General features: G+C 33.0%; 1 protein-coding gene across 1 annotated transcript in view; it reads right to left on the reverse strand.

Annotated features, from left to right (window-relative positions):
- LOC145259303 (bridge-like lipid transfer protein family member 1) overlaps nt 1-17,960 on the reverse strand; it is a 454,810-nt gene that overhangs the window by 167,535 nt on the left and 269,315 nt on the right. The window contains 4 exon segments of the mRNA XM_080117188.1: nt 2,264-2,351; nt 6,965-7,147; nt 11,325-11,493; nt 13,573-13,809. Of these exon segments, the coding sequence (XP_079973314.1) occupies nt 2,264-2,351; nt 6,965-7,147; nt 11,325-11,493; nt 13,573-13,809 (677 nt within the window).

Below are 17,960 nucleotides of genomic sequence, written 5' to 3' on the forward strand. Positions count from 1 at the left end.
TTTATTCCAGATTTTTACCTAACTCCGGACGTGGAAACAAAATTTTTTTCATTTTATGGAATGTGTTTGTTTTTTGTTTTTTTTTCACTTTCATAAGTCTGAGTTTATTCTGTCTAATTAGCTAAGGGAAGTACAATGGTATAATCGCGTCAACACACTGGTTCTCATCAAAATCACCAGAGTTAAGCAATAATGTGGTGGTTAATCTTCTTCAATGTTGTTGTTACTTTTTAACCCGGACCCACAACACATTGCATGCAGAGATAGTCACAAAGGAACAAAAAAGGAAAAAAATTTGACTCTGCCTTTTTTTTTTATAGTTGAAATAAAAGGCATTTATTAACAGTACTTTCCAAACAAAGCAAACAATAAGCCTTTTATTCACTCTGTAGTTAAGAAAACTCTGCCATGTCGGTCACATGCTTTAAAAGTCTCTCACGCTACCATGTGGCCACATGTCAATGTCATGCCAGTACTCTCACTGAATCGTGTCTTTTTTCTTTCCACTGCTATATCTGCAGCTTACCCAACAGTACAGTGTCATCCAACCATTTCTTTTTTGCATGAAGTTCAGAAATGTTCTTCTCGCACTGACTCATGCTTCCAACCCCTCTATTTGCACACATAGTTCCTCACTGTCACCTCACATATGCTTTTCTGTCACTTTCCATCCACATTTATCCTTTCTTTCTCTCTCCGCTTTTCTTTCCCTTCTCTTCCTCCGCTAGGACATCAACTCATACACAGGTAAGGTCATTTGCAGATGTGTCATATTGCTGCTGCTGCTAAATACACGTCGCCAGCTCTGTTACATCCGGCCGGGACCAGATGGATGGCTTTTTGGGAATACTAAAATACTGTTTTACAAGTATTTCAATAGTAAGTGCTTCGACGAACTACAATTCCTTGTACCCTCTCAATGTAAACAACCCCCCCACCCCCGACAAACCCAACATGCAGCAAAATCCCACCTTTATACAGTAGAGATCTCCAGATGCAAGAAAACCTTCTACTCTAATAGTTTCTTTCCCAGAACTGCTAGACTTTGGAATTCCCTTCTGGATTCCTGCTTCCCCAACTGTACTGACATGCAGAAGTTCAAGTGTAATGTAAACAGACATCTTGCTGCACAACTCGCTACATAGTATCCATGCAATTATGTCTCAGATGGTAGCCTCCTATATAAAAGTGGCACTCTGCCTTGCTTGGGGTGAAAATGTAATAAAAAGAAAAAAAATTAAAAAAAAATTTTTTCTCGGCATTGTTTCCAGTCATCATGAACCTCTACTTGCCATTGGTTTCAAGCAGGGCTGATTCAGGAATGTGTGTTTGGAGATTGCGCAACCCTTGCCTCACAATTATGCATGCATTCGAAACTGAATGGAGGCAATAATTACAAAATTGTCTTGAATTTCTACCTGCCAGTGGAATTAAACAATGCTGACTGAAATTTGGTTGGAGATTACGCAACTCTTACCGTAAACATATTTATACATATATATATATATATATATATATAAACTTGTATGTAATATACTGAGTTCGTGTAATTCAGTAATATATATATATATATATATGTACGTGTCCATATATATATGTACGTATATATATATATATATATATAACTACTTCATTTAATCGCATAAAATTAATATACGAAAGTATAAATTTATGCATAAACTTTAAGTATTTACTTCAAAAGTGCTCAATACGTAGGTAGAGCTAGTTAGTAAGTTATAAAATATATATGGCGATTAAGCTACACTGAATATTCCGCGTTTCATCCACTCTAGGATTCTTCAGGCTGAGGTGCATAAGCCTGAAGAATCCTAGAGTGGATGAAACACGGAATATTCAGTGTAGCTTAATCGCCATATATATTTTATAACTTTACATATATGTGTACATGTCCAGGTAAAAGTCAGAAATTACAGAAGAAATAAAAGATATGTTAACTGAATCTGTCAGAGTCTCATTCCAGCATACCCTACACAAAGTCGTCAAGGGGAATGTGAGCCAGGCAAGGTGGGAGGTCAAATTTCATGTTCTTGGACAACCAGAGCAGGTATTATGGTTGGTATGACAGGGTGCCGTGTCTTGCTGCTTAATGTAAGACCAACCTGATCAATCCACTGTTTGGCTAACTTGCTCAGAACACTTGTGTTCAGCCGAAGACCATGATGCAAGGATAAAAAAAGCATTCTTTTATTCTTTTATTCCATAAAAACAACAACATTGTCAAAATCATAAAAGAATCCATTACCTTTTTTCGTTGAAAATGGCTGAGATAATGGTAAGGGTTCCAATGCCTGCTCTAAGAAATCTAGCAAATAAGGGCTAATGACCATTTCCTGTAAGCAAGAGAGATAGAAAAAAAACATAATATTATGATGATATAGAGGAGAAAAAAATCAGAAAAATCAACAAATGAAAAAAAACAAGATATAATAATGACATAATCAGACTATATAGGAAAATATATTAGAAAAATAAAAAATATAAAAAAATATATATATATATATATATATTCTGAAGAAGGTCAGAGGTTACATTGAATGAAACATTGTGAAAATCACACTCAATATGAGAGCCAAATAATATTTGTTTGTTGATATGCAATAAAAAGAATCATTTTTTGGCATCGGAAAATTTTTCCGATTCTGATACCCCAAAAAGTTCAGAGTTTTTTTAATTTTCGATTCCAATTAATCATCCCAACACCAATATATATATATATATATATATATATATATATATATATATATATATATATGTGTCCTTTTATCCATATTCTGGTTTCATATCTCCACTTATCTACATACTTTATTATAGGTATGCATATAAATATATCTTAGTATATTTGTTTGGTAATGTGTGTGTGTGTATATATATATATATATATATATATATATATATAAATCCCCGAAACAGTGTTTTATGGTAAACAACTGATGATCCCTTAAATTACCATTAGTACTATAGTGAATTCGAGAGAGCTAGTTGATGCAGAGATTGCAGGTTATTAAATGACTTACTGACTAAATAGTTTTATAACGAATGATAAAAAGATATAAAAATTAAACATTTTTTTGTTTTTCTATAGTTTTAAAGGTTAAAAAACTACCAAGACTATATATATATATATATATATATATATATATATATATATATATATATATACAATGGAGTTACCACTTATCAAGGTCCGGAGGCCACTCGAGGATAAGGGTTAATGAGTGTACGGTAGTCAATGGGACAATATCGTAGTAATCGTTAATAGTAAAAAATATGGTAAATTGGATTACTTAAGAGGACAGCTCATCAAGAACTTGTTCACATTGGACTTGATGATGACCATATTGTAGTCAGTGGGAACAAAGAGAAACGAAAGAGGGTTCCACGGGCGTGCAGTTCTAAGAAAGAAGCTTTCTTCATGAAATCTACGTTTAGGTTAAGGCACAGATAAAGAGTGGAGGAAATTACTGATAGTAGTTTCAGATAGACGAGTGTTTTTCGTAACAGTTTGGTGTAGAGGGACCATAGATTAGAGTTCAGATGAGGATTTGCCATAAAAATAACGATAAAGGAGAGACAGGCTCACGATATATATATATATATATATATATATATATATATATATATATATATATATATTAGAATGTCTGTATGTACGTATATTTATGAGTACACTTGACAATGGGAGTGTGGTTCAAATAATAATAATAATTACTCATGTCCATCACATAAACATTTTATTATGCATGGAGTATTGTTGCCACATCTGGGTTGGTGCATCTACCACTAGTCTCTCCCTCTTGGATGGGGTTCAAAAAAGAGTCTTCAATCTAATATATCCCACTTTGTCAACTAGGCCCCAACCCTTGTTCCATCGTCACAATGCTGCATCCCTGTGCCTGTTTTAAAAGTATTTTAATAGAATGTGCTCTGATGAACTCATTGCCCTTGTGTCCCCTCAATGTACATATCCCCAACAAATGCTGACGTTCAAATGTAACATAAACCAACATCTTGTTAATCTTCTTAAGCATGGTCTTACATCCAAGTGGTGATATGTATTGCTTGGCATGAAGGTGAGTAAACCAACACCAAAAACAAATTATTATTGCTATTAATAATATTATTATAACCATCATCAATATTATCATTTTAATAATATTATTATAACCATCAACAATATTATCATTTTTATAATATTATTATAACCATCATCAATATTATCATTATTAATAATATTATTATGACTATCATCAATATTATCATTATTAATAATATTATAACCATCATCAATATAATCATTTTAATAATATTATTATAACCATCATCAATATTATCATTATTAATATTATTATAACCATTATTAATAATATTATAACCATCATCAATATTATCATTTTAATAATATTATTATAACCATCATTAATATTATTATAACCATCATTAATAATATTATAACCATCATCAATATTATCATTATTAATAATATTATTATAACCATCATCAATATTATCATTATTAATAATATTATTATAACCATCATCAATATTATCATTTTAATAATATTATAACCCTCATCAATATAATCATTTTAATAATATTATTATAACCATCATCAATATAATCATTTTAATAATATTATTATAACCATCATCAATATTATCATTTTAATAATATTATTATAACCATCATCAATATAATCATTTTAATAATATTATTATAACCATCATCAATATTATCATTTTAATAATATTATTATAACCATCATCAATATTATCATTTTAATAATATTATTATAACCATCATCAATATTATCATTATTAATAATATTATAACCATCATCAATATAATCATTTTAACAATATTATTATAACCATCATCAATATTATCATTTTAATAATATTATTATAACCATCATCAATATTATCATTATTAATAATATTATAACCATCATCAATATAATCATTTTAATAATATTATTATAACCATCATCAATATTATCATTTTAATAATATTATTATAACCATCATCAATATTATCATTATTAATAATATTATTATAACCATCATCAATATTATCATTATTAATAATATTATTATGACTATCATCAATATTATCATTTTAATAATATTATAACCATCATCAATATAATCATTTTAATAATATTATCATAACCATCATCAATATTATCATTATTAATAATATTATTATGACTATCATCAATATTATCATTATTAATAATATTATTATAACCATCATCAATATTATCATTATTAATAATATTATTATAACCATCATCAATATTATCATTATTAATAATATTATTATAACCATCATCAATATTATCATTATTAATAATATTATCATAACCATCATCAATATTATCATTATTAATAATATTATTATAACCATCATCAATATTATCATTATTAATAATATTATCATAACCATCATCAATATTATCATTATTAATAATATTATTATAACCATCATCAATATTATCATTTTAATAATATTATTATAACCATCATCAATATTATCATTTTAATAATATTATTATAACCATCATCAATATTATCATTTTAATAATATTATTATAACCATCATCAATATTATCATTTTAATAATATTATTATAACCATCATCAATATTATCATTTTAATAATATTATTATAACCATCATCAATATTATCATTTTAATAATATTATTATAACCATCATCAATATTATCATTTTAATAATATTATTATAACCATCATCAATATTATCATTTTAATAATATTATTATAACCATCATCAATATTATCATTATTAATAATATTATAACCATCATCAATATTATCATTATTAATAATATTATAACTATCATCGATATTATCATTTTAATAATATTATTATAACCATCATCAATATTATCATTATTAATAATATTATTATAACCATCATTAATATTATCATTATTAATAATATTATTATAAACGTCATCAATATTATCATTATTAATAACATTATTATAACCATCATCAATATTATCATTATTAATAATATTATTTTCCATTTAACACATTCCTTTCGGTTTATAATCATTTATTATATCGGAATCAGTTGCATCTTCATGTTAATGCCTATTTAAACAAATGGTAATGCATTAAAATATTTAAAAAATAAAAATAAAATACAACATTTCTCTTTAACAAACAGTTACAAAAATTCACGTGGGCTATTTGGAAAGTTTTTGAAAGGAATGAACGCAGCCCAAAAAAACAAATTTCTGGTTTTTCCAACAACTTTCATTTTTATTTTGCTACATTTTTTGATCAAGAGTGAAGAACTGCTTGAAATATCAAAATAAAATATTAAATATTAAATACACCTTTTCCTATCATATGTATCTTATGTAAACTTCTACTTTAAACATAAAAAATATTTTTTTATACAAATTTCTGCTTTTGAAATCATTTTTTTTTTTGTGTTCATATAACATTTCTATCGCTCTCTACCATTTAATTTCTAATAAAAACAATTTTCATTAGAAATGTTTCTCTAAGACTGGCTCTCCCTAAAAATTTTCCTTCCAAAGTGGAACCCCAAAAAGAGACCTCCAAATCCGTAGATGTCCCCAATTTACTTCATATGGAGAGTTAGAAGTAACTGTCCAAAATACTGACTGTTGACTTCTGCAGTTCAGAGATTCCACTAAAAGAAAATTTTTTTAAAATAATAAATGACCAAATAACAATAACAGTACAGAAAAAAAAAAAACATGGAGTATAAAAAAAAACATTGATCATAACAAAAAAAAAAACATGGATCATATAAAAAAAATAACATGGATCATAACAAAAAAAACAAAAAAAACATTGATCATAACAAAAAAAAAAAAAACATGGATCATAAAAAAAAAAAAAAAACATGGATCATATAAAAAAAAAAATAACATGGATCATACCTCGGGTAATGACTGGAGGAAAACCCAAGCATAAAGATTGGCTTTTTTAACTCCAGACCGTTTTATGCTGGGTATTGAACCAGCATCTTTATCCGCCATGACTTCTTGGGCCAAATTGGCCGAAAAGCCCGGTGGTTTGGCGGCTGGAGAATCCAAAGTACTCGTTTTAGAGTTATAGTGGACCTGAAAAATTTTTTTTAAATAAGTAAAGTTTTAGAAATAAAATTAATGTTTTATAAATCAAACAAATGTATTATAAATAAAGTAAATATTGTTTTGTAAATAAAAATATTTTATAAATCAAATGTTTTATAAATAAAATAAATAATGTCTTACAAGTAAAATAAATATTGTTTTATAAATAAAATAAATGTTTTATAAATCTATATATAAATTTTCCTACTGTATGTGTGTGTGTGTGTGTGTGTGATGCGGTTTATCTCAGCCTACAAGCAACCCACCCAGGCAACTTAGGTACCGAAATGAAGCTTATGACCCAGCGGATGTTTTAGTAATATTTATATTCATGTTTGGTGTATGGAAATGTGAAAAAAAATGCGAAAAAAAATGCATGCAAAACTGACCAAAAAAAAAAATCACATTTTTAGTGCGTTCTCAATCCCTGTAGCTATATATCTATATAACTGTATGTAGTTGCATCGCGGATAAGAAACCCAGACGATCTGATCTTTGCTCTGAAAAAAGTGACTGTAAAAAAATCCCTCCAACAACAGCGGAGTTACTATCTTTAAAAGCATATCTGAGAAAATTGATCAAGTCCTATCTGCTTATCCTTCAGCTAACATTCACATATGTGGAGACTTCAATGTTCACAATGTCGAATGGTTGACCCACTCAAACAAGACCGATGATGAGGGGAGGTTCTGTCATGATTTCTCCATTGCTTATGACCTCACTCAGATTGTTCACGAACCCACCCGTGTGTCCGACAATGATGGCCAGTATGCGAGTCTACTAGACCTTTTTCTCACAACTTGCCCTGAACTATGTTCAGTTTCTGTTCTGTCTCCTCTTGGATCTTCCGACCACTCTGTTATATCAGTTAAGATAAAAATGAAATGTAAGTCCCCAGACGTATCTCTCCATCGTACAGTATATCAATACACTATGGCTGACTGGGATAGCTTCTGTACATTTATATCGGATCTACCTCTGCGTTCCATGTTTAAAAAGGATGTGTCCTCTATAGTATCAGACCTGATGGAATGGTTAATTGTAGGTATAGACCGTTTCATACGCTCGAAAAAGTTCCAACAAAACCTAACAGCCAGCCATGGTTCTCTCCAGAATGTGCTGCTGCCATTGCGCACAGAAATCACTTTTTCCACTGCTTCCAACGTAATAGATGTATGGAAACTAAAGCCGCTTTCAGAACTGCCAGCAACCATTGTAAGAAAGTAATAAAGAACACAAGAAAGTTGTATGCTCAATCCGTCAAGTCCAAAGTAGCTGAGCAGCGGCTTGGTTCCCACCAGTTTTGGCAAATAGCAAACAGAATCCTGAACAGAAGTGTGTGCTCTATCCCAACTATCATAAATGGACCTGAGGTAATCTCGTCAGCATCAGACAAAGCCAAACCCTTTGCCAAGAACTTTGCAGCTAATTCTACCCTTTGCGACCAAGTCCCCTGTGCATCATGAGTAAGTTGCTGGAATCTGTTAAATACAGAAGTAATCAACCATCTCAACAAAAATAACCTTCTTAGTGACACTCAATATGGTTTCCGTTCTGCTAGATCTACAGCAGATGTGCTTACAGTTATATCTCATAGGATTAGCAAATCTCTCAATGGAGGCGACCTTTCTAGGGCAATTGCTCTTGACATATCTAAGGCCTTGGATAGGGTATGGAATAAAGGTTTACTTCACAAGATCTCTAGCTATGATATAGCTGGAAATGTCTTCTCAATTATTAAATCATTTCTTTCTGATAGGTTCATAAGAGTAGTAGTTGAGGGGCAAAAATCAGAAGCTCACAGTATTAATGCTGGAGTCCCTCAGGAGTCCATCCTGGGCCCAACTCTTTTCCTGATCTACATTAATGATCTTCCAAATCACATCCTTACATTATTTGTAGACATTTATGCTGATGACACTACCCTCTATGGTAGCACATCTAAGACAGTAAACGACCAAGTTCTCTCCGATTCTCTCTCCTCTGATCTTGATCACGCTGTACAATGGGGAAAGGAGTGGCTGGTTACTTTTAATGCATCTAAAACCAAGCTTCTCTCTTTACATCAACATTCTGATCCAAATCTGGCATCAATTGAAATGAATGGCTCTCGTCTTCAGGAGGCCTCAAGTTTTGACAAGCTTCTGGGCTTGACCATTACTCCTGATCTTAAATGGAACACGTACATCAAATCTGTTGCCAAGGCCGCTGGAAAAATGGTGGGATCTTTCTGTAGATCCAGTAGATATCTCACTGCTGATGCTATTCTCTATCTATATAAGAGCCAGGTACGTCCAAGGATGGAATACTGTTGCCACATGTGGGCAGGAGCTGCTAGAAAGGACTTGTCCTGCCTTGATAGAGTTCAAAATAGACTCCGTAGCCTCATAGGAGATATCCTTTTCTCTTCCCTGCAACTTCTATCTCACAGAAGATATGTTGCGAGTTTGTCTCTGATGTATTATTATTTTCATGGAAAGTGTACGACTGAGCTTCAGTCTATGGTCCCCCCTCGCCAAACTTTCACAAGAAACACTCGTCTAACTGGAAACACTATCAATAATTCCTCCCACTCTTTATCTGTGCCTAAACCTAAACGTAGATTCCATGAACAAAGCTTCTTTCTTAGAACAGCACGCCTGTGGAATTGTTTTCCGTTTTCCTGCTTTCCGGCTGACTACAAGATGGTTGTGTTCAAGTCTAACGTAAATAAGTTCTTGATGAGCCATTCCATATAAGTTAACAAATTTACCGAATTTTCATTATAAATGATTACTATATTGTCCAATTTCTACTGTACACTCTTTAACCCTTATCCTTGAGTGGTCTCTTGGCCTTGATAATGTGGTGATGCCTGTGTAAAAAAAAAACAAAAAAACGTGGTGTATAAAGAAATCCTATAACTTCAAATACTTTCGTGTTGAACACTTCCTTGCTGTTACTGTTTCCACTGTTTTTGTTTCTTTCATGTAAATAAAAATTATGTTAAATACACTGTACTTACTCGCTTTTCTTTCACTATATGCAGCCATTTAGCTGCAATTGGGCGACTTGTATAATAAATGTTTTATAAATAAAATAATCCGAAAAAAATCATCAAAATTTTCTCTTGATTTAATCACAATCGGACCATACGATGTTTAAAATACATGTAAATCTTGCAGATAAAAATAATTTTATGAGATGAAGGCAGTTCTGAAACAGTATAGTTTTGAAAATAATTGAGGTTTTTACATAAGATTGATACATAATTTATTTAGGTTATGAGCTATATTATAGGAATGCACATAATTTAACTGCAAATATATATATATATATATATATATATATATATATATATATATATATATATACCAAGTTAAGGGTATTCAAGAGATAAAACTCATGAATTAAAATAAGGTAATTAAAGATGTTGTCCAAAACATTAGTATGTTCAGTGTAGCGACAATGTAATATTTGTCTATATGAATAAAAATATTATATATATATATACTTTATCCATTACGCTAAAAACCCAAAATGTGAAAATAACACTCAAGATGAGAACAGTAGCCTACAGAAATCAGATAATATAAACGTTATGATTGCATAAATACATACTGAGAGATACGTGAAATGTTTGCATAAATATATACGTGAAAAATGTTTGTATAAATATATACGTGAAATGTTTGCATAAATAAAGACGTGAAATGTTTGTATAAATATATACGTGAAATGTTTGCATAAATATATACGTCAAATGTTTGTATAAATACGAAGGTCATTCCAAAAGTAAAGCCTCCTATTTTTTTTTTTTTAACTCAGAAAGTTAAAGATGTACAAAGACAGGAGCAGTACTATTAAAACGACCAACCTTTTGGGCTCCAGAATTTATTTTTATACATAGTCACCACTATTTTCAATGCATCTTTTCCAGGAATTCAAGGCATCAATGACAAATCTCTGCTTCTGATGCACATCCATGATGGGTTACTTTCTTGCAACAGAGAAACAAAACTTTCACATCATGAATGCATAAGTTCAGTCACCATAACAATGCAATTTGCAATCCCTCCCTGATCCATTCTGGTGGTATCAAAAAAATAGGAGGCACTACATTTGGAACACATCCCCCCATACATACTGTGATGTATGTGAAAAATAGCTCTGATAAGATACGTACTCGTACGTCCAGACCCGGTAAAAAGAAGATGGTGTTCTCCACAGATGGTTGCTGCAATGGAGGAGCTTTCTTCGCATGGGATGCATGACTGTAAAGAGCAGAATTGGATTCCTGGCGTTTCATCTTTTTTCTGCTAGGAATCGGTGAGGTTTCAGGCTTCTTAGCAACTCTAGAAGAGAAAAGTTGGGGAGTTTTTTTTTATAAAGTAAATGTTTAACAAAAAAAAAACAATCATTTCATAATAAAAAATTTTTTATGGTAAAAAATTCATAAAAAAATAACAAAAGTTTCTTCAGTATCAGAATGGAAATCAAAATCAGTAAATTATCCAAAAGTTATGAAAAATGATAAAAATAAATTTTTTAAAAAATTTTTCTTTTATGACGCAATAATCATGATTTTCATCTTCCGGTGGGTGCGAATTGTGAACCAACGTGACTTATTTTTCACCATACCTTCAGATCCAGGGCAAGTTTGTTGATAGATGCCCAACTGTTGAGAGATGTCTAATCAAAAACATTTATCTTCACTCTCTCCTTGGCTTTCCTCTGCCTCTTTAACTTTCTAACATATCCTCAAAGCATAACTTTGACAAGCCAGTGGTTGATTGTTTACTGCAGCCAAAAAGTTTAAGGATTTTACTTTTGATTTTATCAAATAGAGGGAGTAGGATAGTAGCTTGATGGAGAGTTGATATTTTCTTTTTTTCGATCAGGCGATGTCCCGTAATGAAACGCATTACATGATTTTTAAACATGAATGTGATTGGCTAGTTGTTTAGTCCATGTGATACAATCAAGGCCATATAAAACTACTAAAAGAAGTATGTTTTTTGGTTTATTTTGGGATATTTGCCAGCTGAGAGACTGAGCTTTCAAACGATACCAATTTTGTCACGTGTTGGTCACGTGCGTCAAAAGTTTTAGTGAGACAGACAAACATACACACATACTATCAGGCGTTTGAGATTTATATTATAGATTAGCAGGGGTACCTGGAGTTGCCCGGGTGTGGAGAGGTGGTGTAGTAAGGAACCCTGGAGGGGGAATCAAAACAACAGTAGGCAGCCCAGGTGAAGAGAGTTGTTAAAAAAAAAAGTGGTAGCAGCGGGGGGTCCCCGGCATTGCCCAGAGGTGTGAGGTAGGGGTGGGGGGATTAAAACAACAGTAGGCAGCCCGAGTGGTGAGAGGTGATAAAATGGTACTAGGCTAGGCAGGTAGGCGAAGGAGGAAAAGAAGGTGAAAAACGTCATAGCAGCAAGTCGCGAGCATTCAAATTAAGGGTAGTCAATCCAAAGATGATGACTTATGAAAATGATGATGCAAAATCCGACACTCCCTTGTAAAAAATGGCCCCGTTGAGAGTGAAGGATTTAATGTTTTTTGGCCAATTTTTGGATATTTGTTGTCCGGGAGACGGAGCTTCGTAATGATACCAATTTCATAAGGATCTGTCATGTGTGTCGAAAGTTTCTGGCAGACATATAAACACACACACATTTTGCTTTTTATATTATAGATGAAAATAGTTTTTAAAGAAACATTGCAAGTTATACTTAAATAATAAACAGACAAATTTGCATGATAGTAGGGGAGATAACTGCGATCTGTCTAATTCCAAGTTTTGAAAACACTTTGAAAACTCGTTTCATTAATAATAAATTTTTCTACTTTATCATTTTTTTTAATTGTTGGATATGTTACTAATTTCGATATGACAAATGGATAGCATTGGTTTTAATTGAAATTCAATATTTTGATTGTTTTCTTGTGAGATGAAAATGTGGATGAGGAATTACTTCCCTTCTCTTTATGTCGAAAACAAATATGGCTGATCTTTGTACCGTGAAATCATGAAATATACTTGTCTTATGTATTAATGCAATGCTATTTAATCAACTGCTACATGAGGAAAAACGGTAAGGTAGAGAATTATTAATGAAAGTAGTTTTCGTAATAAACAGCTTCAAGTCAGGGGAAGTAACTCTGAACAACAGCATGCAACTCCCATGTATTGAATAAACGATTCTGTTCAAAATTCCACGCATATTTCTGAGTACGACAGGATACACCTGAAGATCATTGGAGGTTACATCGATTGAAAAGATGAGATCAGTAGTCTGAATAATCCAAATAATCCAAATTATCAATTCTCATCTCAAAAATTAAGAGAATTAAATAAATCCTTAAAAATTATTTTGCTCAAATATGTACTTTTTTTTTTGGTGATAAATCGAATTCTCACGTACTTCTTTAGATCCTCTTCTTTGTTTTCCTTTGGATGTAAAATCCACTTTCCACTGTTGATGAAGACCTTAAAGTCCAGCTCAAAATCGACGCTAGGATCAGAAGCTGCTGCTGCCGGTGGTGGTGCTGCTGCAGCAGCTGCAAGGTTCGCAGCGGATGTGCTCTTGCCTGTGCTACTGCCACTCCCTGAGGCCATTGCGGTTTGGTACTTCACCTGTTTCTCAGCATGGCGGCTTTCACTGAAACAAACAAGACTTTTTATTAACATTGCATAATAATAATAATAATCAGAATGATAATAATTACGAGAATGTAGAGAGCAGAATCCCACAAGCATGGATAATCGAATGCCTAAGAATGTACAAGATTATTAATAGAGAAAGCAATGGAAATATGGAGACCGGGAGTGACAGCTGGAGGACAACACCTGACTGAGATAAAAGTACAGAGAGGCATCTTTTAAGGAGACTCACCATCACCACTACCATTTATCATAGTCATGATGCCACTCAACTACATACTAAAGAAATGCAATGCCGGATACAAGTTTACAGATACAGAACAAAGAATAAACCATCTCATGTACATGGATGATCTGAAGCTATTTGGAAAAAGCAAAAAGGAACTGGAAAAGCTGATAAACACAACCAGTCAGGAAATTGAATTGAAATTTGGAATGGAAAAGTGTGCACTACTAGGGATGAAAAAGCGAAAACCAGAGACATTAGAGGGTATGAAATTGCCCAACAAAGAGGAAGTGATAGCGCTTGGTGAACTTTACATTTATAAATATTTGGGTGTTCTACATCGACCAAAACATTGTGCAGATAACACTCAAAATGAAAACAATTGTCTGATTAATTTAAACAATACGAGAAGCCTCATCTTCATAAATGATAACATTCGAAGCCCTTCCTGAATATGGAAGCATTTTTACTAGCAATAATGATAAAAGATGATTCTTTATTTAAATCTTCGAAAAAAAAAAAAAAAAGAATCAGTAATCTCTTTCAAAAGCAGAACTTTTAAGATGACTGCATCAAACATGACAAGAAATAAAAAAAAGCTGAGCATGCAAGGTCCCCCTCCATGACTGAAAAATTTACTTACACCATGACTAATGTTTGTACAAAATTTCAAAAATATCCAAGGAGTGGTCATTGAAAAAAGTGCGAACAAACAAGCGGACGAACAGGAATAGGTCCAATTCCTCCTTTGTTGGGGGAACTAATAATGCTCAGGAAATTGTCACTATCATGCCTAAAAGGGTACCAGTCACCACTTATCAAGGCCATATTCTGCACGAATATCAAAAATACAAATGCGGTGTAAACTAAGTAGGTAAAATCAAATTATGTCACCTTATGGCAGCTATTCTGAATTCTTAGCCGTGAACGACCACCATTATACTTTCTCTTGTACAAAATGGTCATAATTTTAAAAAAAAAAAAAAAAATATTAGTTAAAATTTATTTAAATTTCCTGTTATTTTTATGTCTTTAATGAAAATTAAATATTAAGTACAAATATAAAATAAAAATGGAATTTTTCATGAAAATCAAATAATTCAAAGTAAAAAAAAAAAATCAATTTCTTTTTTCTTAGTGTGTAATAATTTATTGGTTTGAAACTGTTTAAATTAAACTTCAAACATTGTTTTCATTTTATTATTTTACAAGGGGATCACCACTTATCAAGCCCCAAAAACCACTCGAGGCTAAGAGTTGATGAATGTAAGGTGGTAGTGTAATAATCGTTAATGGTGTAAATTGTTTCTGACTGTAAGAGAAACAGTATGGTGGCATATGGTTAAGAATTTTAAATAGATACCAAGGTGAAATAGTTCAATTTTACTGTTAAATATCATTAAAGTGTCAAACAGACAGAAATATATAGAAGCTAGAAGAAATTGTCAGAGAGAAATAGCGACAGCTAAGACAGAATACACTGAAACCACCAGAAAACACACCGAAGCACAGAAATTAGGAACCTGTGATTTTTGGAAAATCTACAACAGTAAATAATGGGCAGTCAACAATTTCCCAACTATCAAACAACCACGAGATTGTTTGCACAGCAACCGAGAAGGCTAACATGCTTGCCTGTTGGCTTGCCTCAAACTCCATATTGAACCCGGCAAAACTGCTTCCTCCCATACTTTCCTTTACGGACAGTCACACTAGATGATCTGAAAATCACCCCTTCTCAGGTATGGTATCATAAAAAATCTAGACACCTCGAAAACATGTGGACCCAATCTCATCCCAGCTGTGCTATTAAAAAAAAGCTCTGCTGAGGTGGCTCCAGTTCTCTCCAAACTTTTCAACAAATGCCTTAATGAATCTTGCTTTCCTGACTGCTGGAAAACTGCTTCTGTGGCATCAGTCTTCAAGAATTCTTGTGAAAGAACTGACCCATTAAATTATCACTCCATTAGCCTTCTCCCGCTTCTCGCCAAAATATTTGAGTCCTTAATTAATCAAGCTCTAGTCCATCACCTTACAGATGCTAAACTCCTGACCGACAAACAATATGGATTTAGGCAACCCCATTCCACAGCAGATATCCTAACTGTAATCTCTGAACATATATACCGTTTACTGGACAAAACAAGGGAGGGTAGAGCAGTAGTCCTCAATATATCTAAGATATATATCTTTTGGCAGGGTATAGCACGATGGTCTTCTAAGGAAAATGAGATCATATGGTATCACTGGAAGAATACATAATGTAATTAAATCCTTCTTAAGTAAGAGGAAAATCCAGGTTGTCCTCGACAGTCATACATCTAAACAATATGATATAAATACGGGAGTACTTAGGATGGAATACTGCTGCCATATCTGGGCAGGAGCTGCTAAAAACAGCCTATCCTGCCTTGACAGAGTATTATTTCTCTACCCTGCAACCTCTCTCCCACAGAAGAGACGTTGCAAGCCTATCCTTGTTTTATCGTTATTTCCATGGCAGGTGCTCATTTGAACTCCAATCTCTGGTCCCCCCTCGCCAATCTTTCACGAAAAACACCCGTCTAGCTGAATCCACTGTGAAAAATTTCCCCCACTCTTTATCTGTGCCTAAATCAAAACGTGGATTCCATGAACAAAGCTTCTTTCTTAGAACTGCACGCCTGTGGAACTCTGTTCCGTCTGCCTGCTTCCCACCGGACTACAACTTGGATGTCTTCAAGTCCAATGTTAACAAATTCCTAATGAACCGCCCCCTTAAGTAAACACTTCATCAAATCTCCACACTAACGTACTGTACTTGGAATTAACCCTTATCCCTGAGTGGCTTCCAGGCCTTGATAAGTGGTGACCACCGTGTAAAAAAAAAAAAAAAAAGCACCTCAAGGGTCTATCCTTGGACCTTTATTATTCCTGATATTCATAAATGATCTTCTTGATAAAATTATTTCTGAGATGGGTATATTTGCCAATGACACCACTCTCTATAACAGCCACAAGGGGAAATAAATGAACACATATCTAAGGAAATGGCAGAAACACTAGAGGATGACCTCCAATCTGTAGTGGAATGGAGACAAAAATGAATGGTCACATTCAATTCTGCTAAGACAAAGTTTGGTTCCTTCAATAATTACAAGAAACCTTCTCTACCACCAATACCAATGGCCAAGAACACATTACTTGAAAGTACTCCTTTAAACTCCTCGGCCTAATGTTTACAGGGAACATAAACTGGAATAGATACATTGAGAGCATTGCCAAGGCTGCTGCGAAAGAGGTGGGCTCTCTCTACCATGCTAGAAAACTACTTACACCTGAAAGTATCCTGTACCTCTATCAGGCCACCATTCGCCCATGTATGGAGTACTGTTGTCATATTTAGGCTGGTGCATCTGCTACTTGTCTCTCACTCCTTGACAGGGTTCAAAAGAGAGTCGCCAACCTAATAGCTCCAGAACTGTCATCTAGGCTTCAGCCTCTATCCCATCGACGAAATGTTGCATCCCTCTGCCTGTTTTACAAGTACTTTAATGGTGAATGCTCTGACGAACTACAAGCACTTGTACCTCCTCGACGTGAATATCCCTGACAAACTCGACAAACAGCTAAATCCCACCCTTTCACAGTAGAGATCCCTAGGTGTAAGAAAGCCTTTTACTCCAATAGTTTCTTCCCCAGAACTGCTAGACTTTGGAACTCCCTTCCGAGATTCTGCTTTCCCAACTGTACTGACATGCAGAAGTTCAAGTGTAATGTAAACAGACATCTTGCTGCTCATCTCCCTTCATAATGCCCTGCAACTTATGTCCCTGATAGTAGCCCCCTGCTTCAAAGTGGCACTGTGCCTTGTTTGGGGTGAAAATTGAATAATGAAATAAAAAAAAGGGGGAGGGTTCTTTTTACTCACATTCATCCTTAAC

The sequence above is a fragment of the Euprymna scolopes genome, chromosome 34 (genome assembly GCF_053919585.1).
Source record: "Euprymna scolopes isolate OS-2025 chromosome 34, ASM5391958v1, whole genome shotgun sequence".
Taxonomy (NCBI): Eukaryota; Metazoa; Mollusca; class Cephalopoda; order Sepiida; family Sepiolidae; genus Euprymna; species Euprymna scolopes.